This window comes from Eucalyptus grandis, chromosome 1, assembly GCF_016545825.1.
Source record: "Eucalyptus grandis isolate ANBG69807.140 chromosome 1, ASM1654582v1, whole genome shotgun sequence".
Classification (NCBI taxonomy): Eukaryota; Viridiplantae; Streptophyta; class Magnoliopsida; order Myrtales; family Myrtaceae; genus Eucalyptus; species Eucalyptus grandis.
In genome coordinates, this window is record NC_052612.1 from 34518747 (window position 1) to 34543325 (window position 24579).

Genomic DNA, 24579 nt, shown 5'->3' on the forward strand with positions numbered 1-24579 from the left:
TCATTCTGCTGCTGAAATTTCGTCTGGTTTCTCTGTTGTCGTGTCTAAGCCGAGACGGTGTTTCATGTCTGTTGTTTTAAGAAAACCGATAAAATACTATCCTCCTTGATAAGTCGTCCGATGCAATTCAAATGTTGTAATGCAATAACCATGGTTTAACAGGATTTATTACACACTGAAGGATTCTCTAGTTCCCGTGACATAAATGCAGTGTTAATGAAGTTTTCACCAGGGCTGTTTCGGCAGTCTCCTGGAGAAGATATTGCCTTCTCATTTATTTCGCCAACCTGATAAAATAAGGACTTTTATTCTTTTCTGAAGGTCTCATGCTTTGAAAATTGATTAATTCGAACATGGTAAAGAAGGGGCGAAAAGAACTGTTTTGGGATGTACATTTCTATCCAAAGTCACATATCATTCTCTGTGGGGATAATAGAACCACAGTAATCTCCACATTATGATATCCACACGAGATTGAGAATGCGTTTGTGATAATGTTAATAAAGATTAGACCCTTTCAGCTGGGTCATTTTTTGCTGGAACAGGGATCAACACTCTATAATAGGAAACAAAAACTAACTATATTCTTCCACCACGGTAGAAAATACGCTTGACAATTTTATTGTCATTTCGAGCCTGCTTCTTCAGTGTCCAAAAGAATACAATCCTTTATTAAGCATCGGAGAGACGTCCACCGGCGAGGGGAAAAGAATGAGGAACTGAACTCCCTTCTACATCTGACAGAAGGGCCGACATGCCCGAGAAATCAATCTCAACAACTTGGGGGTCCACGATGCATCTCAGAGAGGCACACCTCCAAGGGTAAAAAATAATGGTCATTCATCCTCCTCGAAGCTGCAGTAAAGAGAGGAAATTCGGTAGGAACAAAAAACTACCAAACCAATTGATTGATCAACCGCTATCTGGTTTTTAATACAAATGCTCCCTACCATTAGGCAATTACCTCACTTTTAGCTGCAGCACGGTAGTAGGATCTGCAGAGCTGAGTTCCACTCTGCAACCAGGCTAGCTGGGACTCTGAACAATCCCCAAGCCACGCCCTTTTGTTGAATCTATTCTGAGAAAAGAACAAATCCTATATCAATGTTGACAGATCAGGATGCGCCATGACGCCAGTATACTGCTGCCCAGAATCAAATATTTGAGTCCATCAGTTAAGGCAGCAAACTCATAGCTCCTGTGGTAGATATAAAAGGAACATACGTTAATCGGATGAGTCCAACCAAAAGTTCTGAATTTGGACAATTCTGGACACATTGTTTGAAGTATGTAGATTATCTAATAACCTGACACAAAGTCAAATACAATAAGTCAAGACTGCAAGCAATGCTTCTTATGCTGCAGAAACAAGATTATGTTAGGTTTAAAACGTTCTTGTTATGTATAAAGAGCTGCCATCTTTCATCTAGACATATTAGAGTAAGCTGAAGTTTGCCATACCTGGAACTCCAAGAATGCCACCAGGAAAGACCATAGCTGTACAATGCACAAGGCACGTCATGACAACCATTTGATGTCCCCCGCCCCAAAAGGGCAAGCCCCAGCGAAGTTGTGAAAAGTGATCAGCCACTGACGTGGAGCTTTTGACAGTAGATGTGCTGCCATCATATCGTTATCTCTCAGCCAGACTCAAAGAACCGTGCTACTGCTGAATAAAGCTGCTCTTCTTCAAAAGGCTTTGAGACATAATCATCCATTCCACATTTGAGGCATTCTTCATTTGTAGCCTGAATTACGTCAGCTGTCATGGCTAAGATAGGAGTATGCCAATGTACCACATTCTGAAATGCATCGGAAGATGCTTCCCCAGATGCAATCTTACTATTAACCTCACTCTCGAGGTGACGAATTTGTCGTGTTGCCTCAAACCTACAATATTAGAAGAAACTACCAAATGCTCAGCAAATACAAAATAAACAAACAAAGAAATAATTAAATTGCAAAACATTGTTCAGTACAAAATAATAGAAGAGTATATCCGTTACCCGTCCATCTCTGGCATTTGCAAATCCATGAAGCAAGCAGCGAAGTCATGGGGCGGCTGAAGCTTGGCCACAGCATCCTTACCACTCCCAACACAGGTAACAATGGCACCATATTTCTTTAAAGCACCCTCTGCTACTCTTCTGTTTACCAAGTTGTCATCCACAACCAAGATTCTTCTTCCTTTCAGCAAACTGCCAAGAGTTGATACTTTTCTCCTATCAGATAGCCTCTTCTTACCATTACCGAGGGCTTCCTGGAGAAAGGATATCAAGACACTCAATCTGAGAGGCTTTGCCAGCACATTATCTACCAGGTTGGCTAATTTGAGCTCGCTGTGCTCAATTGGACTAATGGATGTAGCCAGAAGAAAAATCTTGGGACGTATTGACACTCCATTGCTGCCATTTTGCCTGTGTTTCCAAAGTGAAATATTGAGTTCTAAACCTGTTTGCCTGTCCCAAACATCTTTGTCGATGAGAACCATGTCAAAATCCGATAGTTCCCTGCGGGAAAAATAATCAAGAAATTGTTAGGCAAAGGGGCTGTCAATTGTTCGAAGTAACATAACTCAAAATATGAATTTTCCTTTCGGCCACGCAGAGTATAATGATCATGGTCCAATCTTTTCCTCATAGATGAAAAGATATGCAGATCAACGACACATATGCAGCAATGAGAGAGAGAGAGAGAGAGAGAGAGAGAGAGAGAGAGAGAGAATAACTAAATACTGGGCTGATAAAAGATCTGGCTAATCACTCAACAATCACCCAAGCATCCGTCAATTTTTGCAGGTGACACTCATTTGTTGAGATTCAAAACAGCTTCATAAGTCCCAGGCAACATTTAGATTATATAGATGCTACATTATACAACTATGGAACCACCAAAATACATATGACACATCTATTTACAACCTATGGTAAGATTATTTCAAGAGCAAAGTACTAAGGTCTGATCATAGATAACCGTTCAGTATGAACCTTTTTCGGCTCTTTACATATTTAGTGTCAAGAGAATAGACTAGCTTTAATTTTGTCACTATGGTGGCAAGTGGGTCTACCTTGGGCTAGAAGAGTTGGAAAGGTAAGTACAGGCTGACTTCAAACTGCAAGCGACGTCCACTGATATTCTTAGTCTCTCAAGATGATATCTTGCGACCTCAGCTCGGATGCGTCTTTTATCTATCACCAAGGCTCTCAATCCTCTGAACTCTGATATGATTGAATCGTAATTTTGCCCCTTCACTTCAAGACAGTTCATTTCACATTTTGCAAAGGGTACAGTAAAGGAAAATGTACTTCCAGTGCCCGGTTCACTTACAAACCCGATCTCCCCGTGCATAAGATCCACTAGACATTTGCTAATACTCAAGCCAATTCCAGTGCCACCATATGTACGTGATGTGGAGCTATCAGCCTGCACAAAAGGTGTGAATATGCGGCTTTGTGCCTCTCTGGCAATTCCAACACCTGTATCCTCAACAGTAACAAGTACTTCAACTGATTCATTCACATCAATTTGATCGGACCGATTTAACTTCTTAAAGCGCTCCCAGCTTTTCCTTCTGTCAACCACTTGAAACCCACTCAATGTATTAAAAGTTTTGTCCGATGTATCTTCAACTAAGTTTGAACTTAGTCTCTTCTCCACATCTCTAAAATCATGCTGACTGCATCCTTCTTCTAGCAGATGAACTGAGACAAATATATGCCCTTCATGTGTAAACTGCAGTAAACATGAAGACATCAAAAAAGTGGAATTGTCTTGTAATGTTACCAAAGATCACAGATAACATGGCAAACAATTACACAGATCGAATAAATTGCTCTTTTCTTCATAGAAAAAAGTTTGAAAGGCCATTGAAGAAGAAAAAGATGATCTGATGAGGAGCAGATTGACTGTCCAAACATGTGCAGCAACAGCAAGGTCTATTTTTCACTGGTAAAGTATCCATTATCCACATGACCTTTTCTCCAAGAAATTTGGAAACCAAAGGATGAAAAAGAAACATAAGCACAAGAAACGCATTCTTTGAAATAGTTCCAGGACCCAGTGCTACTTTTTAATGCTTAGACATAAGGTCCTCTTTACAGATAGACAAGCCAATGACTAACTTTCTGAATACCAAAAAAAAATATTTGTGAAAAAGACTGCATGAGAGAAAATAGACAGAAAGTGAAGTAACAAAGACCTTGATTGAGTTCCCAACAAGATTTGTAATTATCTGCCGGAATCGACCAGGATCACCAATAACAGCTTCCGGTACCCGATCAGAGACATAGACAGCCAACTTCCCTCACCCAACAGAACCACCACAAGAGACAAACCAAGCTCCTGTAAGATTTTGCATGAAACAGCTACAGATGATTCATTGGAAAAGGAAAATGACTGGGTACATACCTCAATTCCTTTTTCATTAGATCTGCCCGAAATAAGTGATAGCACATTATCCAGAGCCAAACGAAGATCAAAAGGCACTTTTTCTAGCTCGAGACGTCCAGATTCAATCTTGGCCTGATCAAGAACCTCATTGATCAGTGATATCAAATCTTTTCCACATGCATGAGCAGTTTGGGCATAATCCAGTTGATTTGCATTGAGATTTGTATCCATAAGCATTTGCAGCATGCCTGAAACATCATTTTAATCCATTGTCAATGTTTCAGTCAAGATTGGCAATTGGATTGTATTTCCAAAGAACTTTTACTTACCTAAAACACCATTCATAGGAGTTCTAATCTCGTGGGAAACAGTCGCAAGAAACTACAAGAAAAACATAAAAGGGTAAATTCAATTCAGATTGCTTATAATAGTATCCATGTCAAGAGAAATCACTCAAAGATGCCACAGATATAGTTGGTGAGAAAGTAGATTTCTATGAGTAAATAGATTCATGTGTTGACGACAAACGAGAAGAATTTTGAAATAGCCATCAATTTAGTGAAACATAAAAAAAGTGCACCTGAGATTTTGCCACATCTGCAGCCTCAGCACGACTTTTCAGCTCCATCATCTGTCGATAGTCCTCCTCCACCTTAGCAATTCGATTTATAGCTGCATGAAAAATATGGCCGACAAGCAACGTGATGACCAGCAGTCCAACTGATGAATTTATTGCAGTCCACGGCAAAGGAGGTCTCTGCTTGAACCTACACACAACAGCCCAGGTAATCATGAGATGCCCCAAGTATGTGGTGATAAGAACACTTATTAATAAAGTGATGTACCTGCAGTGCATCTCATGCCTCCTAAGTGGATCCCCAAAATCAACATTACTAACGCGAACCAGCCCAGTGTCAATAACGTCATCACCATACATATTGATTGGTGCAGATCCATTGGTTGTGTCATAGACATTTACGACAATCGTCTGCTTGCTGGCCAACTGATGCAGAAGCTTCTCAACTAGGGAAGGGACATCATAAGATGCACCCAAATACCTAAAAGATGGAAAACATATACTTAATGCATTCACCTACATCTAAAGAAGAAATTTACCAAACCATCAAGTAACACCTACCCCACTGTTGCTTCAATACGTTGCTCAGCTGTAGCATCAGCAGGCAGTTCTCTATCATATACAGCAAAAGTTAGTACAACACCAAGGTGATTTGACTTCAGAAGCTTGAAGGGAGAAGTCAGTACTCCTTTCCCAGATGCCCTAGCCCGCAGTATATTCTCCCGATCTTCCTATACTTGTAGCAAAAGTAACGTGTTATATGAGCATAGTCTAAGAAGTTACCGATCTTGATGGGATTCCCCCGAAGTTACAAGAAAAAATTATTGTAACTTCTGTGTATTATTAACTTTCCTACTAAGTACAATACAATTTAATGTTTCAATTCCTCCTGCTGACTGAATATACTCATCAGGTTTCAATTACTCCTGATGAGTGAATATACTATTCAGGACATCATCAGTAGACAAAGACAATGACATACAACATCAAAGGTTAGAACAAGTTGCACATTAAAGAACAAAAAGATGAGGATAGCAATAAAATGCATTAGCCTTACTTAACCCACCTTTCCGGACATCATGTCAATGGAGACTATGTGAGAGACAGTTTCTTGAGAAAATACGACAGGTGCATACTCATCTTGAATAGGTGCCGGGTCCAACCTATCTAGCATATAGTCCGGCACAAGTGTCTGATCGGCAGTTTCCATTTTCTTTATTGTCCAGTCATGTCGCTTCTCAAATTGCTCCCTCTCTGAGTGAGGTACTTTTAAAGCATACGCAACACCACTAGTAAGTGGTCTCTCAAAAGCTGTTCTTTCTGTGTATTCTCCAAAAGTTTTCTGCAAGATAGAGATGGAAAAAATATCAACCTCAAGAGTTTTCTCCATCAAATTTTCAAAGGACCAAGGAGAATTTTGTTGCACAATGAATGCCACTACTACTCCAAGTAGGTGCTCTTGAAGGCCATGCATGCGACACAGCAACTAAACTCAAAAAGTTAATATTAGTTCCCACAATATCTTTTGCGAGATAAGTAAGATTCCACGATATCAGCCAATTACCTGGCCTATCCGATTCAATTTGGATGGTCATGGCAACCACAAGCATGGGTAGAAGGTATCAGCACAAAGGAAGCATATGCATGATTGGGGAAATAAGGCATAAATACATCAAGGAATCACTTTTTGAACTTTGGCACTGCAGAGTCCTTGTGGAATTTAAGCAATTTCTAAGGTTCAAACATCCAGGTATCACTCTCTCCCTAGTAGAGCTCAACAACCACTTTTTAGCACAATTTTCTTTACAATATATATTGTAGAAATTAACAGTGTGAAAGCTCTCCTTACTCTCCCGAAGGATGAAAACATGTTTTTCTACTCAACAGAAAGACAATTGTTTGAAAAGAAAAAAAATTATTGAATCACTTATTCTCAATGTCAACCTCATGCATGTTAACATGATTGAGGCTGCTGATAACAAACTCCCATTGACTACAGCTTTTGGCCTATCCAATGCTAGCATATAAGAAGTGGCAAGAATCTCAATATCAGCAACCAGTACATCTCAACACCCCATTATTGTTCTCATATTTAATTCCAATTTATTACTCACTAGAGACCACCAAATATGCACTCACATACAACTATCACCACCTTGATCATTCACAACCGTTCTTTGCTGAGACCATCCACCACAAGTGGCAGAATTGCAATTGTTCTTAGGCTCAGTTTAGTTCGCTGTCAAAATTTTCAAGGGAAATATACTCCTATTATCTCACAACTTAAAATGCTTGGCTGTCAGTTTAACTCGCCCAGAAAGTTGCTGACATGGGAAAAAATACGAGCAAACTTCATATTTGTTAGATAACCCTAGTTTATCTGTTGCGTGATCAATGTGGTACGCAACCATCAAGCTACACATGAACATTTGACTGTCAAGGTAGAACCCCTGAAGCCATGGAAATTTAGCACGGGTATCAATTAAGAAGGGGTCGGGAGAAATGTCACCTGATCTATAGCTGACGGTTGTTTTCCATGGTGAAAGGTGGAAACGAGAATAGCCAAGGCATGAACATGGTTCATGCTGACATTAAACTGATCTTGCAGCATCCTGGCTCGCTCATCACACATGTTGGCCAGGGTCTCTTCTCTCCTCAGAACATTTTTAGCATATAAATGCCAAAACAACCAAATGGACGTCATTACTCCAGCTACAACAAATACAATTAAAAGTTTTTTTCGCCACCTCCCAGCACTTTTGGAGGAACTATGGTTTTGCTGTTGCTGCCTCTGCTGAAGCAGCAGCTCCCGCTGCTGACTCACTGGCTTTGGCTTAACTGTTTTTTGTGTTTGGTCCCTCTGAACTCTCATATAAAAACCACACACCTTGCAGATCACTATCATCACAAAAATAACCCACCAGCATCCTTTTACTAAACCAAAGGACCTAGTCCCGCAGCTATCTCCTGCATGATTTCCCTTCCCCCTTGCTTGTGACATGTCCTGGTCATGAACAAAGGAAAGAACCCTTTTAACTGTAAAAGTGATATTGTCTTTCAGTTACTTGGAAACTCGGGAAAACAAGAGGTTAGTTTTTAACAACTTTTACATTAGAAGACATGCCTCAATGAGCAATGTATTTCAACTGATATGCAATATCAAGTAAAGGAATGAGAGTGATGCAGAAATATGAAGAGAATGAAATGTCAATACACGGCTGATCTCTACGGAAATGCTAATATTCAACAAAGGAAATGACAACACAGCAAGCAAATAGAAGGGGATGCTTCTGTGGGGTTACTGTTTCTTTCCAAATACCTAATCTATTCATCATATATCCTTATAGCTTCTACAGACGGATGCTATCTCGGGTGGAACTCCTAGCTATGAAAAATGACAACAATATCAAAGATATAAGCATTACATCGAAGAACAATATGACAGAAACAACAGAAGAGAAGAATATGTACACAACTCTGTCTACATATCTAGTCACTTCTACACATAGTTGGTCGCTATTTGCAGCAAGCATACCTCCAGAAAGTTTGGATTATTGACTGATTGGAATGAAATTTCAGATAGCGAAGCAGTTGCAATTGATTTTTCCTGTAGCATTGACAGGCAATCCTCCCAGGAGAGATTCTCAGGTTGAACCGGGCACTGGTCCTCAAATTCAGCATCTTCCCCATTCAATACTTGCTGTTTCAGAAGATCCAGATGTTCTGAGCAATCGACTTTTAGAGAGCAGGCACAACCATTTATAAATGTCATTTCCTTTCCCATTTCTTTGAGTAATTTGGAACATTGGATGGATGCTACCTGAAATAGATGAACCGAATACAGTAGTTCAGTCAAAGCCATCCCAAAGATGACAAATCCAATTTTCACTGTTTTCTCTTAAAATTTCTGTGTTAAACAAACCAAGAGCATGTTCCCTACAGTTCTTCAAACTAATGTTAAAAGAAACAAATTGAGAGTGTGCCAAGAGATATGATGCACTTGGTGAAATGGGACGAACGCAAAAAAAATGATGCAAAAGGCCCACAGCAACCAGAACACAGTCCATTATCATAGGAGGTGAACAGAGGCAAAAATACGCTGGCACAACAGAGAGCTAGCATTTCTCAGCCAAATCCCAGGACTTTCTATCCCTCATACACTACATAAAGAACATGCACATTCAAAACAAAATCTCCAGAAAAATACAGGCTTTTGGAGGTAGCAGAGTTTCCAGTGGCACCGCGAACACCACAGTTAAGCTAAACGGTTGGTTCCTCTCATGCCCTTGCTCAGAATTCTTTCCAAACATCCGACAAACTTCCTTCCAACAAAGTAATTAAAGAAGGATGTTCTATGAAAATTCCAGTTGAGTCAAGGTGCAGATTATTAGAAGATAGCTGGGGCAAACCAGGTTCGACTCAACAAAGTTACAAAGTTCAAAATAATTGTATATTCTTATTAAGGCTGTCAAAAAAGAAGGAGAAGAGACGAGATTTTCATCTTACTACTTTCACAATTTCACATCGTCTCCGCATCAATTAAGTTTGAAACGTACGTGCTGGATGAACGAACATTTCAACAAAGAAGGGAGTCCAATAACTATGTCCTTCGTAATATTCAACCTTTCTTCCACATAAACGAGAAGCGATTTCAACAACGATTGCAACAATGGCCACTATACTGAGATGAAGAAAAGCAGGGTTACTGAAAATCGTAAGGAAGAGGACAGAGCAAAACATCACCTGTTTGGAGTCATCGAGCAGAGAAACTAAAGCATGGAGTTGGTTCTTGCTGACATTGAAATGCTGTATAAAGATTCGAGCTTTTTCCTCCCACAGTTCCGGGTCTTTCGCCTTCCCCACCAAAGAACTCTCACTGAAACCCGAGAAAAACCAAACAAACCCAGAGACGACCATAAGCAGAAGACAAACGAATATGAGCTTTCTCCTCCATCTTTCCATACAATTGTGAGCTTTGATGGGCGCGTTCCCTTTATCCAACTTGAAGCTCGCTTGCAATTTGCCATTAGATCCGGCAAGCTTGCCATTAGGATGCATCTTTCCCATAGGCCACTCAACAAAGAGAGTTGATAGCCTAAGAAGAACTCCAACTAGAGGTGACAAACTCATCAATAGCTTGAGCTCAACCGCCTCAGCGCGACCCGGACAAAAATTTCAATGCTCTGTGATTCTTGAGAAGCGACCAGACGAGACGAGCCCCATGCTCTAGTTAATATGCTATACCAGCAAACGAAGCAGCAGGTCCTTGCCTTTTCTTGATCTCCTTCCGGTGTGTAATTTCTTGTTCTGTTTTAAATTTCTGAGACCACGTCCTGAGAAGCCCGAAAGGCCATCGAGAGCACACCTCTTTTGAAGAAGATAAAGTAGGAGATAATCATTCCAAAACAACTTAGCTGTACCCAAAGGAACCAGCTGTTGCCGTGGCTAGCAAACCTGTGAGAGAATCATTAATGAGGTAAGAAAAACTTTGGACCTTTTCTCTGTGTATGTGCTCTTTCCTCCTCTCATGGCCCCTGTATCGCCAAAAGAAGCATCAAGCTCGCAACTTTCTTTTTTTCCCCCAAAGTTAACTCAAAATCCTTGAACCCACACTTGAATCGCAGAATGCCCAATTGGACTCAATGATCAGAACCGGCTAAAGCTCTCTCTCTCTCTCTCTCTCTCTCTCTCTCTCTCTCTGTGGTGGACTCTAGCATGGATGCTGAAGCTGGGCGCACCATATCATTGCCTCATCATCAAGTGGGCAACGAAGGGTTAAGGCAAAAGCAAACAAATTATGCACACAAAAAAAAAATATCAAGAATTATGCCAAAGGAGAGAACTTTACATTTACTGCGCCATCTTTGCCGCTCTCTCAGCTCGTATTATTTATAAATATATACGTAGTGACATAGCTTCTCTTTTGTTTTTCTTGGGTCTCCCTTGCTTTTGGTTTGTGTAGGTGGAAAGGGACTACTGCCCCCACTCCCCCCCGTTCGGCATTTTCAAAGGGGAGGCATTTGTCCTCTCCCTGCTGCGCAGCAGACATACGGACTTCCTAGAGAGAGAGAGAGGGAGAGAGAGGAGAGAGAGAAGGTCAGAGAAGAGGGGGTCCGGGTGGAGCCCGGGTCGTCGTCGCCTGTTGCATGTCCATGTGGGGGGGGGGGGAACTGTTGAAAACTCGAAAAACATGTTGTGGGAGGTGGGATTGGTTCATTATTCCTGTCCAAAGCATATTCGAAGACGAACAACGACGGCTAACGGCGAATTATTGGAGGCGAGAATGGCAATGATGTCGGCTCGTTTTTCATCTCCTTAGATCAACGGGAACGCTGTAAAAGAAACATAAAAAGAACAAAGGAAAAAAGCATTTCTTTAGCCATAACTTTTTTTTATTTCATTGCGATTTGCCCTAAATTACTGTGCTGTCGATTGCGCTTAGGAATTTTACCATACGGGATTGTAGCAAAGGAACCACGTGAAGGAAACAAAAAATTTGACCCGAAGTACTATAGCAAGTTGAACTAGTAAGTTAACGTATGCTAATATGTTCATGAAATTTATAACATGTAAAGGTTAGCACTTAGTTATTAACCATTTTCATAAGTGATATAAGTAATTAATTTTTAAAAATATATTTTTTTAATAAAAATATTTCATGAAATAAATAGAGTGTAATTATGAAATTGGACGAAATTAGTACGAGAGAGAGAGAACAATAATGGGAAGAACGCCATGATGCGAGGCGCTGTGGAAAAGGATCGGCAATTCCTCGGGAGGAATGGATTTTGGCGTCCTCCTTACTTTTTTTTAAAATAATTTGGCTTTCGCATTAGATTATCTGAGTTTTCTTTTCCTTTCTCTTTTTTTATTTTTTTAAAAAAAAAAAAAAAAAAGGGTTTTGGGTCCTCCTTACGCAAATGCGATTGGCGGTAGAGATCGTGAAGAGGGGGCCAAATCAATGAAAGTATATGTCGGCTATATACCATACCCACCACGAGTTAAATATCACCATAAAGAGAGATTAGGTTTGATTTTGGGGCCTAAGCTATGAGATCAAATATGAAGCGCACGATTGAGGTTTAGCCTTTGCCCCCAATCAATGCCCATGATTAGTTTTGACCACCACCATCGAATCCTTTTCTTTATTCACCACGTCACTTCGTTGCTTCTCCAGCCTCCCAATCGATTATTGCCACAAATCATCTGGTGATTTAACAAGCACCCGACACATATGGCCCATCGCCTCTGTTGGCATCGTTTTTTTTGGGTAAGGAGGAGCTTCCGTAAATGTGGCAAGAAATCGTTCGGTCCTCAATTGAACGCCATTCTTGAGTTTTATCACGGGCGCAGTGACTAATTTCCAAAGTTGATCTATGAGCGATGTAATGTGATGATGATTTTTCTCAATCTGATAGATGTCTCTTCAAAATTAACAAGAGAGATGTGTTTTATATAATGACATCATAGAGATTTTGCTCAGAGATGCTCAACGAAGCAAAGCAACAGGGCACACGCAAGATTGAAAGCTCCATATTTAAAACATGCCAAGAATTAAAATATAAAAAAGAAAAAAAAAGATAGAGAGAGTAAAATATAGAGCTTGTCCATAATAACTAACCATATCTATCGAGTGCTGATTACTTCACGGAAATGAAATGAAATAAAAATGAAATTGCTCATCAAAGAATAACGAAGCCGGCCAGTACTGCATGGCCTCTATTACGCAGCATCAAATATGTTGATTCTCCAATTAGCGACAATACTCTCTAGTAAGAATTAAGCATTTTAGAAGAGGAAGAAGGAACAAAGATTGTCACTTCATTACTTCAAAGCAATAGGGATTTCAGGGTCGTGATGTGAAATCGATCATTTAAGAAAGCATACACTTTTGTCATCCACGCATTCAAATGGAAAATTGACTTTATTTTTTTATAATTGGGGTCATGATTGGTATCCGGTGTCTTCACCTGGCTTACCATAATAATAATAATAATAATAATAATAATAATAATAATAATAATAACATCAAAGGAGATAATGAATAAAATTATGGGAAAACGAGAAAAGTATAAAAATGGGTAGAGAGACAATGCGCCTTGCCTGACCTTTTGTCAAGCGCCCGCCGTGCGGATGGAACCGTGGAATTGGGGTGGCTCCATCCATTAAATTATTGGGGCCAGGTCAAATCGAACTTTTTTTCTGCGGGTGCGCGCACATGACTTCTTTTTCGACGTTTCTCCCTCGCTCGTCAAAAGATGGATCGAGTGCAATCCTCGGATGGAAATGGAACCGCAGATCTCCTCCTCCTCCGCTCTCCGCGAAACTCCAACGTTTGGAATCATGTGCCGGTCGGTTCGTGCACATGTGTTTGTACCTGGACATTCACCTCACCTTGCGGGTTCGAGTCATCGCTCCAAAATTCCACCCAAAAAAATAAAAAAAAAAAAGAATAAGAGTCGATTCTCTCTCGAACCCGAGTTCTATTAATTATATTTTGAGAATAATCAAGTTAGTTAAACCATTTGCATGGATTTCTCTTTCTTTTCATCAACTCCTAGGCATTTCAAATCATTTGCAAGTACCATACACGAATGATTGCTATGTACTTAGAGATTTTTTAGATTGAGTTTGAAAGGTTACATCCAATCTCACCATCACAATTCTTGTTGAAATCGTCGACATGTTATTACTTACGTAAATTGAAGTGGGGTGAATATAGAAAGTTTCCAAGTGCTTTGGATTCGAATAAATCCTCGAGATGATACGACTTCACGGTGGTAATATAAGAGATCGCTCATTATATGGATCAATAGATATATGCATTATTAGATATTCCTTTTATCTTTCTCAAGTTCCGATGGGTCAATTACATCATGTAAACTTAATTATATGGATCAATAGATATATGCACACAAGATGGTATAAATTCTTGAGTCCAAATGAAAGATTTATTCCTCCAAGTCATCATAACTCAATAGCAAATATTCTCTATTGTCTCAATAAAATAAGATCGAACAACTGGACTTCGGTGCAACTGTTTTTCGAGCAAAGAGAAGAATTCATGTCTTGTGTTTCTAAAACTATGGTAAGCCTTTTCCATACATATATAGTAAGGAAATCTAAAAAGAAAAACCACGTAAATAGAAGTGTAAGTCGATATTTCCAAATAACTTTCAACCGCTCGGAAACGCGTCACATCAAGCCACGGGGGACGATGGGGAGACGTCGCGGTGCCGTGGATTCCGGGGCCCCGCTAGAACAAATCCACGGACGTGGAGACCCGACCCGAAGACGCCGAGGCCCCGGATCGCCGATTCCGACCCGAGGTTACTGGCGAGTGTGGGGAAGAGCGCGGCAGAGGGCAGAGAGCATCGTGGGGCGCGATCGAATACGGGGGGCCCATGACAGCTTGCACCATCTGACACATCACGTTACCTCCCTCTCTCCCTCCCTCCTCAATTTTCCCTTTTCTTTTAAAAAAATAAAATAAATAATAATAAGGAAAAGGGAAGAAATTCCAAAGCAACGGCGTACGTGTGTACTGCAGCAGAAGGGGACGCGCCGGGGGCCTGACACGTCAGACGCGTCCCGTCGGGCCCCCACCTCCCCCGATTCGGTTACGGACCACCCGCGGCCCCCCCGGGTCCCCATACGGGGGGCGGGCGACACGTCGCGGCGCGACGGCGGTGGACGCGACGGCCGGAGCCCGGCCCGGTTTGCGGCCCGCCCCGTTTTTTCTATTTTCTTTATTTCGCTTTTTACCTCTTTTACCACCTACGTCGTTTCTTCTTGGTTCGTTTTCGCTTTTCCCACCTCTACGTTTTCAAGTATTTTTGGGTGAATTTAGTATATGTACGATCTCCTTCCCATTGAATGATTCAGATATGTTTTGTGTCATAGACTGCTATCGCTGACCGGCGACTCTCGTACTAATTTTTCTATGAAATTTGTGTTGTTTCTTGTTTTAGAGATGCTCCTTTCTTGTAAAGTCTCCACCCATGTAATTCTAAAATGATAATAACCAAGTTAGGTAATAGTCACTAATCATATTAATCTCATGATGGACTTTAGTAGACAATAAATTATTTACATAAGATACCGACATGATATGATTGAAATATATAGAAGATTCCCACTCAGGAAATCTCACATGCTTTTATCCTTTCTATCGTATTGATAACTTTCTTTGAATATTTTTCTCTCCTCTTCTTTAGAAAAGATCGCGAAAGATTCCGCGTGTTTCGAGTTTCAACTCTTTTATCAAAACGAAAGTTGAATTTTTAGACCCTTCCTAACAGAAAACATAGGAAACGAAAATGGGGAAATTTTCTCCAAATCGATCTTTAGATATAGTGTCACAATAAGGCCAAAAAATAATAATAATCTCATTTGGATCCTTTAATGAGTTCTAATAATACAAACCAATCATCTCTAAGCTCACTTGAAGTGGCAGCAACATTGGAAAAGCGACACGCAAGTTGTACTTTTGGAGCCACTATAACATTTGGGATGGAGGATTGGGGGATATGATCCATGATGCACTACCATTTCGAGAGGGCGACGTCCCAACTGGAGCTGTCCAATTCACGTGCGTTGGCGCAAGCGGCCACAGCTTTAAAAAAATAAAAAATAAAGACGAAGAGGAAGAAAACAAAAGAACTTGAAGAAGACGAAAGAAGGATCTCGATGGGGTCCCCCCCCGAGTAGGCTTTCGACTGGCGTCGTTTTTAGACATTCCTGATTATTATTATAACATTAATTGAGCGAAGGCGACAAGAGAAGCCGGAACGACTCGTCGGACCTCCTCGTCGTTTGCGTTCGTGGTGCTCCATGTGATGCCACGCTTCGCCCGAGAGGATCCGGACGATTGGAGGATGAGATTTATGTTGAGGCGAAGTTGAGGAATCAATCACCATGAGGTGATGTAGTTTTGATGATGATGAGGTGTTAGCATGTTGTCGAGCTTAATCAATCCGGAGCCGTGCCCGGTGTCCGGCGAATAGGGGAGGCCCGATCGACACAGATCGGATGATTTCGCATTTTGTACACGTGAAATGGCCGAGCCAAAGAGTTCAGTGAAATGAAATTTAATCAAATGAAGTGATTGATTGTCTTGTTGGTTAATATATATTTTATTTTTTTTGTTCTCATGCATTATAATTTGAATGATCTCAGCAGAAACAAGTTGTAGGGTTTATAATATTAGAACCAAACGGCCGAATTATTGTTTTTGCTCTTTATATTTCTAACTTGGTAACAAAATCCATGGTCCTTTATTCTCACTTCAGCCATCAAATGGACATGCCCATGCAGAATCGGTTCGGAAAACACATTCAATTCCACGCAATAAGTGCACACGATTCACATTCGAGGCGACTCTATTAGGTTTTGACTCGTGACGTACGTGACCTACAAAGTCGATTAAGCTATTTCATAGGTCCATACAAGTCTCAATCGACTCTAAACTCTAAACAGTGGCAGGACGAACCACTGCACGGAAAAGCATGCATGCATATCAATGATAATAATGCACCGGACTTTACCCAAAGAAAAAAGAAAAAATGAGAATAATGCACCGGGCCATACGCACGGTACAAGCTATATGGTCAGTGGTCACCCCATGTGCATGGATCGGAAAGAAGAGAATACGAGAAGTCCCCACTTTTTTTTTATCATCGACCCATCTTTTGTTCTCGTCTTTTTGGGGGTCGATTAGAACCGGGCGAAAGGACGGTAGTGCTGCTGCTCTTTTCCACGCTTTAATGGCGAACGGGCACGACCAAAAGGCCCTCTCTTTGGTGGACCTGTTGACTTGCTTGCTGCAAAGAAACGTGCTGTTCCTGAAAACCGGACTCGCACTTTGCTACTTTGCTGGGTAGTGCGCATCTCTCCTTTTCAAAAACTACAGGAGCTGCGGCCGAGTTGACAGGGGGACGAACCCCACCTCGTCTTTTCTCTGTCCCACGAGGCGCGAAGATCCAGTGGAACTGGATTCTGGCAGCGGGTGGGTGAACTCAGCAAACGATTTCTATCGTGCTTTTACCGGGAGGGGAGAGAATGTTTTCGAACCGGCGCGAAAAAGGAGGGCGCTTTAAGATAATGTGAGGCATGTGATGATGTTTTGTGTTGGTGGGGTTTGAAGGAGGGGAAAAAGAAAGAGATTCTGCCTAATCTCTTCGGATTAACAATGATATCAGGACAAAGTACTTGAGCCTTCAATGCCCATTTAACTCCAGGAGCATGTCATGGAAGCACTACAGACAGTAGAAAACTTCAGCCATTGCTTTTTCTTTTGGATAAATAGAATATGGATTCTTTTTTATATGGTTTTTTTATTATTTTATTTTATTGTATCTAGACCATATCAGATCAGCTTTGCTTTTGCCTGTGTCTCTTCTCCAGAGTTTAGTGTGGGAAGGGGGTTGGGGATTCTTCTTTTTGGGGTGGTGCCAGGCAGAGGGACATTCTAGGATTTTGTTCCCCTGTTCAAATGGTTTTTTTACGTTTTATAATGTTATTTATCGTGTTATGTACGATTTAATAGTAGGAAAAGTCAAAGAAGGTGCTGATCTTGTGGAATTCAAACCTGATTGATAGGACCATCATGAATTTATCACATCGTGGGGCCCTGAGTAGGAAAATGATTCCATTAGATGACTGGCATTGCTTGCTACGGACAATAATAATGCATGATTTTTTTCATGCATTTTGAATGTCTTTTTCTTTTTTCTTTTTCTTTTTTCTTTTTTCATTTCTTGCTTCATTTGTTTAGTCTCCCAAAGGGGGGAGGGAGAACCCATGTCTGTTTCATTTAAATCTTTATATTTAATAAAGATGGGAAGTGGTCATGGATACTTGATGCCATCAATTGAGCTTGTTAGCTTTATGATTTCCTTTTTTCAACTTTCTAATTGTAAATTTAGGTATTGAATCCTTGTAATTTGCATAGGTTCTTAGACCGTGCTCTTTGCCTATTGTCATGGCTTTCCTTCAACTTGGTCTGACTTAGGAATGATGAAGATGGTGGCTCAGCCATGGGGCACCAGACACATGCAGGACCAAGCTGTCCTTATCCAACTTATGATGCTAATCCTGTCCACTCACCCTATTAATCTGATTAAGAATGTGAGATTTGACAAATATCCACCAAATCCAACCAAACGCCTACAAATTCGATCCCACGTTGTCCAAGGATAGATCCTTCCACTAAATTCACTTCGCTTGGTCCTCAACTCGCTTCAAACCTTCAACTACCATCTGCTTTTATTTCTGCTTTTTTGCTAGGTGAGAAGGTGAAAATGATTAAATAAATCTTCGGAAATTTTTGTGTAGGTTTCATGCTTGTTCTGAAACAATCAAATTGAGTCATAACGACCATTCGCAAAGGGCTAGGCTGCGGGGATGAGCGAGCCGATTTACTATAACATCACCAATATCCTAGCTGAACAAAACACCCATCAGAAGAATTTTGATTTATGAAATTTTACTCTCACCAGCAATTTCGAACTCGAAACTACTATAGAAGAAAGAGAAGAAAGAATAGTGGGGGTTTCATCTATCATCAACTATATGTTCGCTTAGCTGATCTGAATAACTACCACATGTTGAATAAAAAAAGTTAGCTTGACATACATTTAATAAAGCTAAGGACCCCGCGACCATCATGAAAATACTCATCGTCACGATTCGAACATGTAATGAGACAGCACACGGATTCATCTGTCTTCAGGGACCAGGTTTCGCCATGAAGAGCAACGAAACACGACATATGCCGATCAAGAATCGGAATCGATTTTGGACGGTCCATATTGAGAATGTACAATCCTTACAAACAAATCCAATTATTCACGCAGGTATTTGCAGATCCACGGACCTGTTGCATATAATCTTATCAAACGAAGATACTTGGCTAGGCTTTACCGGAAGGAAATCGAGCGGAATATCGCACCAAGCAGAAGGAGACAACCCGGTGAACATGTAGAGACAAGACACGATCCGGAACACAACAAAAACAAAGGGGCGAGAGATCATTAGAGCTTAGCTGTTCACCAAACGGATCTTTATTTTCTTTTTCACTCGAGACCCATTTCTTGGTTCAGCTGGTTTTTGCCTTGGTGACATTGACATGGCTCACTTCTCGACAGCTATTCCGACAATGCTATTTATAGACCCGGATCACACTATCTTCCACCGTGTTCTTTTGATGATTTCCCACATCTTAGCTCTTGGACTCATTCCAATTTCTCCTGTTTAATCATTGTCGTCTTCCTTTCATGGACAGAGACGAGCTTTAGCCCGGCAGTTTCACAAGCCAAAAACGTTTGCAGTTTCCCATAAATATTTCTCTACCTAGATTTCACGCTGCTCAGTTGAAAAATCAATGAGGGAGTTTGGCGCATGTCAGACTATCAAACGGCTCATAATTGCTGTGGTTTGAAGTGATTCCAACTCTCTCTCTCTCTCTGGGGCCCATTTACAGGGCTGCAATTTAGGTACGAGTTTGATAGGTCCACTATCAAATGGGGCCAATATCGTCAGGAAGATATAGGTACACCTCTTCCTTTTAATTACGCAGAACCGGTATTAACATTCTACAGTGCTCTGCCCTCAAAATGGTCTTTTTCACAGAATTGCTTACCGTGGGTTGAACGATGCAGACGGTTCTTCTATTCATGCTTGGAGGGCGGAGGAGGAACTATTTTCAAGAACCTGAACTGGGTCCAGAAGATGATGATAACCGGTCGAAGTCCTAACCAATGCAGATACCCCCTTATATGTTTCCTATCGGATGCCAGATTATGGGTCGTCACACATTTGGTGTTCTCGCTACAGGCCGTCCCCAGCAGAATTCATTGACTGAGGCACGATATTTTGCACTGTCCAAGTCCCAAAATCAAAACATTATTTACCGTGCTAATCCTTCCAATTTCAAGCCAATTCCGACTGGCACCAGGGAAATTCATGAAACATGGCACGACAAGGAGCATTTACTGAAGTCATGATCTCGAATCCACCAACATGAGCATCCATCAAAACGGGATAAAGTTGCAAATAGTGATGGCCTGTGCTAAAGAAAGTGATCATTGTCCTATTAGTCCAAATAGAGCCTCGCAAGTTCATGAATATACAGGCCATGTGCCCCCACCGAGCAATAACTGGATCGAGCAGAGCACGTACAACTGCTCTTACCTCTCTCCTGCATAGCTTAGTTAACACAATCACATGGAATAAGGTAGCATTCAAATCTGCTCTACAATACAAAATATAGGTCCGACTATCATATGACGAGCAAGTTCGCGACATACAACACAAGAATTTACGACCACCTCTCATGAACTTGATCTGAAAGGATTGTGCCCATTGGACTGATTCTCTGTCTTTGCAGAAGAATTGTACATCTGCAGAAGGTCCTTGATTTTTGTATACATCATCTGCGACGAGTCGCCCCCACCACTGCTTTGCGATGCTCGTGAACTATCCTGAAGCTGAATCTTCTCCAACAGATATTGCCTCTCAGCCTCGGCCTCACTGAGACGAAGCTTGAGATATCGACTAGCATACTCTTCCTCGGACTTCTCGGACTTTGCAAGAGCAATTCTCTGCATCCTATCCGCCTCCCGTTTTGCTTCATCAGCCTTACGCTGGAACATCTCTGCCTCTGCCTGTTTCAGTCTAACAATCTTTTCCAGCTCCTCAATCTGGAGTTTCTTCTTTTGCCGCTCCATCTTCAGTTCTGCCATTTCTCTGGCCTTGTCCTCGAGCTCCCGGTCGCAAGTGTCAAGAGCTATACGAGCTTTCTTAAACATCCTCATCTTCTCATCAGCAACCATTTCCATCTTTCTTATGGCTTCCTGCACCACCTCAGCAATACGGCCACATGCCTCATGTGGAGCTATCAATCGTCCACCTTCCCCATTTTCCAGGTTCTTTGGAGACTCACCCTCAAGGTCTTCATTAAGATGTCATACAATCAGTATCATCATTACTAGAGAGAAATACACAGCTTAATTCTCAAGAGAGTTCAGGTTTAGGCAGGTTTCTAAGTGTCTACACAGTAAGAAGGCAGACAAGATTAGTAGAAAGCATCAAACGTTCCATTTTACAGGTTGCATCAAGGTGTGAATCCATGCAATAAGTTATCAGATGAGTTTTCATTGCTTTGCAAACAAAGAAGTAATAGTACCTACTAAGCTACTATCCAGAGCAATAGCCCAAAAAGAAATAAGGAGAGTTCTCCTATATTATAGACAGGCCTTGTTTCCTAAAACTTGCAAGATGAAATCATTTCACTTTTGCAGTTAGTAGTACTTGTAATGCAAAACAATATCGATATCCAACTAAGCAACAGTCAAGGATGGGAGGCATCCAATGTATAGTGTACATGTGATGTTGTTGTGCATCCAGAGTAAGTTGAGAAGTAAGCTTAGTGGAGTAATTACTCCACATTATCACTGCAGAGTAAATGTTCATGTGATTAAAAAGTTACTTGTTATTCTACTAGAACAGCTGCATAAAGGATACCTTGGAAAAACATCAGTATTGCCCTGCATGCTGTTGACTCCACTAGGCCATCCTTCATTTTTTGAATTAATTCCCCGCACTTCCAGAAGAGACTTCTACCTCGTTGATCCTCACTTCCACCAAAAATTCGACTGACAAAATCAAGTTCCCTGATAAGAGCATCGCGGTCCCAGGCTGGGGCACAGTGCTGGAACACGTCTTTCACCCAACCTAACAGTTCGGATGTCCGATTGCATGCTCGGCACCGGAAAAGCATTTCACTCGAGCCTGCTCCAATCTTAACAGAGGGCCCCATACAAATTTGTCCATCACGAATGGCACAATCAGTATGAGTCCAGTGAGAACACAAGTCGCAGCCGATCCACCGACAGGTATTCACCTCAAAATCGAACTTGTTGCATATGACACACATGCAGAGGTTGCAGAAACCATTTCTGCCTGTGCATATCTCACAGGTGCAATCATCAGCAGGAAGCTGGTTTTGGCAAGCAATATTTCGGCATCTCTTATACACAAACACTTCAATAAGAGAAGTCTGGGAGAGACTGATATTTGGATGTAAAAATGCCTGAATTCCAGTATTTATAGAAACAAGGATCTCAAGCTGTACTCGATTTGCTCTGATCAACGTCTTGGCAGTTAAATCAGATCTACTCTGAACAAGCTTTTGCAAAAACAAAAATTCCTCTCTCTGCTGTGAGCCTCCGTTCCCTTCAAGGATAGCCCGAAGCCTATTCTTCAAGTCATCAAGATAATCGTCTGGCAAACGATGCATTCTCTCAGCAATCACATCAACTCGTTCTTTTGCAATGTCCCGAAGGTCTACCTTATCTGCACTGGACATACGGCGTACAACTGACTGTTCAAAGGCATCATTGTCAGACTTCCCATTCTCCAACTTCTTTCCCAAAATAGCATCGCTAGTAGGCCATGTTTCCCTAGAACTAGCACTTTCAGTAGGCGACTCGTGAATTTGATCAGAGTTAGGTCGAGGGTCCTGCACATCAGGAGACAAGTGGGCATCTGATGACACAAGGGAAAGGGATGTTTGCAAACCTCCACCCCGAGCTTGTTGACGAGGAGGCAGCATTTGCGAAGAAGGTTGGTGGTGAATGTTAGAACCAGATGATGTTCCCATCAGTTGATTTTGATCTTCCTGATCGTGTCACTGTGAAAGAAGAAAAAGTTTATTAACTTCCCATCTATTGCGCTACATATATCTGAAAAGAATTCCAGAAAAATGTAAGAACAGAAAGGCACAAAAGATATGTATCTGACAGAGCACCTAGTTATGGTGTTTTATCCTATGAGAAAGAAACAAAATAATTGCATGACAAGTTTAAAAATAGCTTTTGCAAACAACGAACTCTTTGAAGACCAAGATTCATAATGGCCTCGGTCAAAAATTTCCAATCAGAACCACAGACAATGGGCTTCTTGGTTAGGGAATGGATATATGTACTCAGATGAGATGCATAGCATCCATTTGATTCCCCACACCACCAAGCACAAATAAGTTTGTGCCAGGCACCAGGGCTTTTGCTTGGGTCTTACTAGGTCGATCTCGGTGGGTCATTTCATGGAGTTCATCTAATTAGGTCCCATTTGTTTCCCAGAAAATGAATGATTCGGAAAACACTTTCCTAAAAATCATTTATATCACTTACAGAAACAAAAATGTTTTAAGACATAAATTGTTTTCAATAATGAAAACATTATCCATCAACTAATTATTTCAAACAGTATCAGATATCTTTTCAGGAAAATATTTCCAAATCATTCATATCCTGCGAAGCAATCAGAGCTTATACTGAGCTTTGTTGTTAAAAAGAGGGAAAAAAAAATCCAGTAATAACTCCAAGCAGGTTTCTCGAATCAATTCACATACAAGTTATTTTCCTCGTTCAGAAATATCAAATTCCCAGGTCCAATTATGCCAAACCCAGAAAAGCCAGCCATCACGACTGGAACCAGCACACATACAGAGGGGTAAAACTCCATAACGAAGCTTAGCCCACCGACAGCGCGTTTCCACCACTGACCATGGACACCATAACCCAGATCACGAACCCGGAATCGATCGAATTGAAAAAATTTCCTCCCGAAAACTCGAAACAAAACGAAGAGAGAGAGATCCCCAACTGAAAACTAAGCCCCGATTAACCTACCGAACCGAACCCCGTCGAAGCTATTCAAAACATCATCCTGTAGCTCAGTTGACTAGAAAGGTCTCGTTTTTCCAGCAATGGAACCGAAAAACCGCGAAGAAATCAAGAGATCGGACACCAAAGTACTAAGAATCGCTTACCCAGATAGCGAAAAGACCCAAGAAAACTGAGCTGAAGATTTGAAGCAGAGAGAACAACTACCCAAGTTCGAAACTTTAAACGGCAAACCAGAACAAGCAAAGCTAAGACAGATGTTCAAGCAGAAATTTTCGAGACGATACTCTGATCATTTCTGCAAATCTGAAGCCACAAAGAGAGAGAGAGAGAGAGGTTACCGGCGAAAACCCTCGATGCACCGAAGACGCGACTGGGGGGACGCACGCGTTTTGGATCTTCAACGCGGGGACGACCGGTTCAACCGGTCAGTCGAACGAGTTGACCGGTCGGGCACGTTTTTGTTCCCCCTTGTGTCTTTCGACGTACGTTGTCTTTTCGTACGACGTTTGTGCTCCTTTTGCTTTTTTCTGTGACCCGTAAACGCGACGGATGAGATGCACTGTCGGAGTCCAAACCGTCCCGACCTACGATTGTGAGATTTATCCCGTCACTCCATTTTACTGAAGAAAAAGAAGAAAAGAAGGACGACATCTGCCTTTAATCGTTTTTCAAACTGACAATCATCACGGACGTCTTTACAATTATCAATCCATTTCTATAATAATTATCGTCTCATGTCAACCAACAAAAATATATATCAATCGCCCTTTAATTCTTTGAATATCCGATTGATCTTTAAAATCACTTATGGCACATGCAGCCCAGAGATAAAAAAAAAAAAAAAATTAACGAAAATGGAAACGCTTAATTTCAAATATAAAATTCAATTGCTAAAATTAGAATAAGACAAATAAATAAAAAAAA

The 24579-nt window shown here is 41.1% G+C and overlaps 2 protein-coding genes across 7 annotated transcripts; both read right to left on the reverse strand.

Annotated features, from left to right (window-relative positions):
• Nucleotides 1–338: 338 nt before the first annotated feature.
• LOC104434623 (histidine kinase 2) lies at nucleotides 339–10942 on the reverse strand. 5 transcript variants are annotated; one of them, XM_010047513.3, is made up of 16 exons: nucleotides 10815–10942; nucleotides 9710–10420; nucleotides 8502–8786; nucleotides 7476–7970; nucleotides 6033–6308; nucleotides 5528–5697; nucleotides 5235–5447; nucleotides 4970–5156; nucleotides 4719–4770; nucleotides 4408–4637; nucleotides 4199–4297; nucleotides 3068–3732; nucleotides 2007–2510; nucleotides 1462–1890; nucleotides 965–1198; nucleotides 339–855 (listed from the first exon to the last, which is right to left on the reverse strand). In XM_010047513.3, the coding sequence occupies exons 2-14, from the start codon at nucleotides 10094–10096 to the stop codon at nucleotides 1641–1643; spliced, it is 3813 nt and encodes a 1270-aa protein (XP_010045815.2). In that variant the 5' UTR covers nucleotides 10097–10420; nucleotides 10815–10942; the 3' UTR covers nucleotides 339–855; nucleotides 965–1198; nucleotides 1462–1640. The 5 variants fall into 5 exon arrangements, with proteins under 5 accessions (XP_010045815.2, XP_018728288.2, XP_010045836.2 ...); XM_018872743.2 differs by lacking the exon at nucleotides 10815–10942 and adding an exon at nucleotides 1225–1307 and having other exon boundaries at nucleotides 965–1078; nucleotides 9710–10785; XM_010047534.3 differs by lacking the exon at nucleotides 10815–10942 and having other exon boundaries at nucleotides 965–1078; nucleotides 9710–10785.
• Nucleotides 10943–20034: 9092 nt separating this feature from the next.
• On the reverse strand, nucleotides 20035–24144 carry LOC104434656 (OBERON-like protein). Of its 2 annotated transcripts, none has more exons than XM_010047552.3 (3): nucleotides 23994–24144; nucleotides 21491–22658; nucleotides 20035–20918 (listed from the first exon to the last, which is right to left on the reverse strand). In XM_010047552.3, the coding sequence occupies exons 2-3, from the start codon at nucleotides 22626–22628 to the stop codon at nucleotides 20299–20301; spliced, it is 1758 nt and encodes a 585-aa protein (XP_010045854.2). In that variant the 5' UTR covers nucleotides 22629–22658; nucleotides 23994–24144; the 3' UTR covers nucleotides 20035–20298. The 2 variants fall into 2 exon arrangements, with proteins under 2 accessions (XP_010045854.2, XP_010045846.2); XM_010047544.3 differs by lacking the exon at nucleotides 23994–24144 and adding an exon at nucleotides 23799–23963.
• Nucleotides 24145–24579: the final 435 nt, after the last annotated feature.

What these genes read in the sequence shown, in the direction of transcription:
- LOC104434656 (XM_010047552.3), bottom strand. Translation starts at nt 22,628, where the DNA reads ATGGGAACATCATCTGGTTCTAACATTCACCACCAACCTTCTTCGCAA. An exon ending in AATACTGATGTTTTTCCAAG is followed by an intron (nt 20,919 to 21,490) that starts GTATCCTTTATG and finishes ATCTTAATGAAG; the next exon opens with ACCTTGAGGGTGAGTCTCCA.
- LOC104434623 (XM_010047513.3), bottom strand. Translation starts at nt 10,096, where the DNA reads ATGAGTTTGTCACCTCTAGTTGGAGTTCTTCTTAGGCTATCAACTCTC. An exon ending in ATAATCCAAACTTTCTGGAG is followed by an intron (nt 7,971 to 8,501) that starts GTATGCTTGCTG and finishes GTTCATGACCAG; the next exon opens with GACATGTCACAAGCAAGGGG. An exon ending in CTAATGAAAAAGGAATTGAG is followed by an intron (nt 4,298 to 4,407) that starts GTATGTACCCAG and finishes GGGTGAGGGAAG; the next exon opens with TTGGCTGTCTATGTCTCTGA.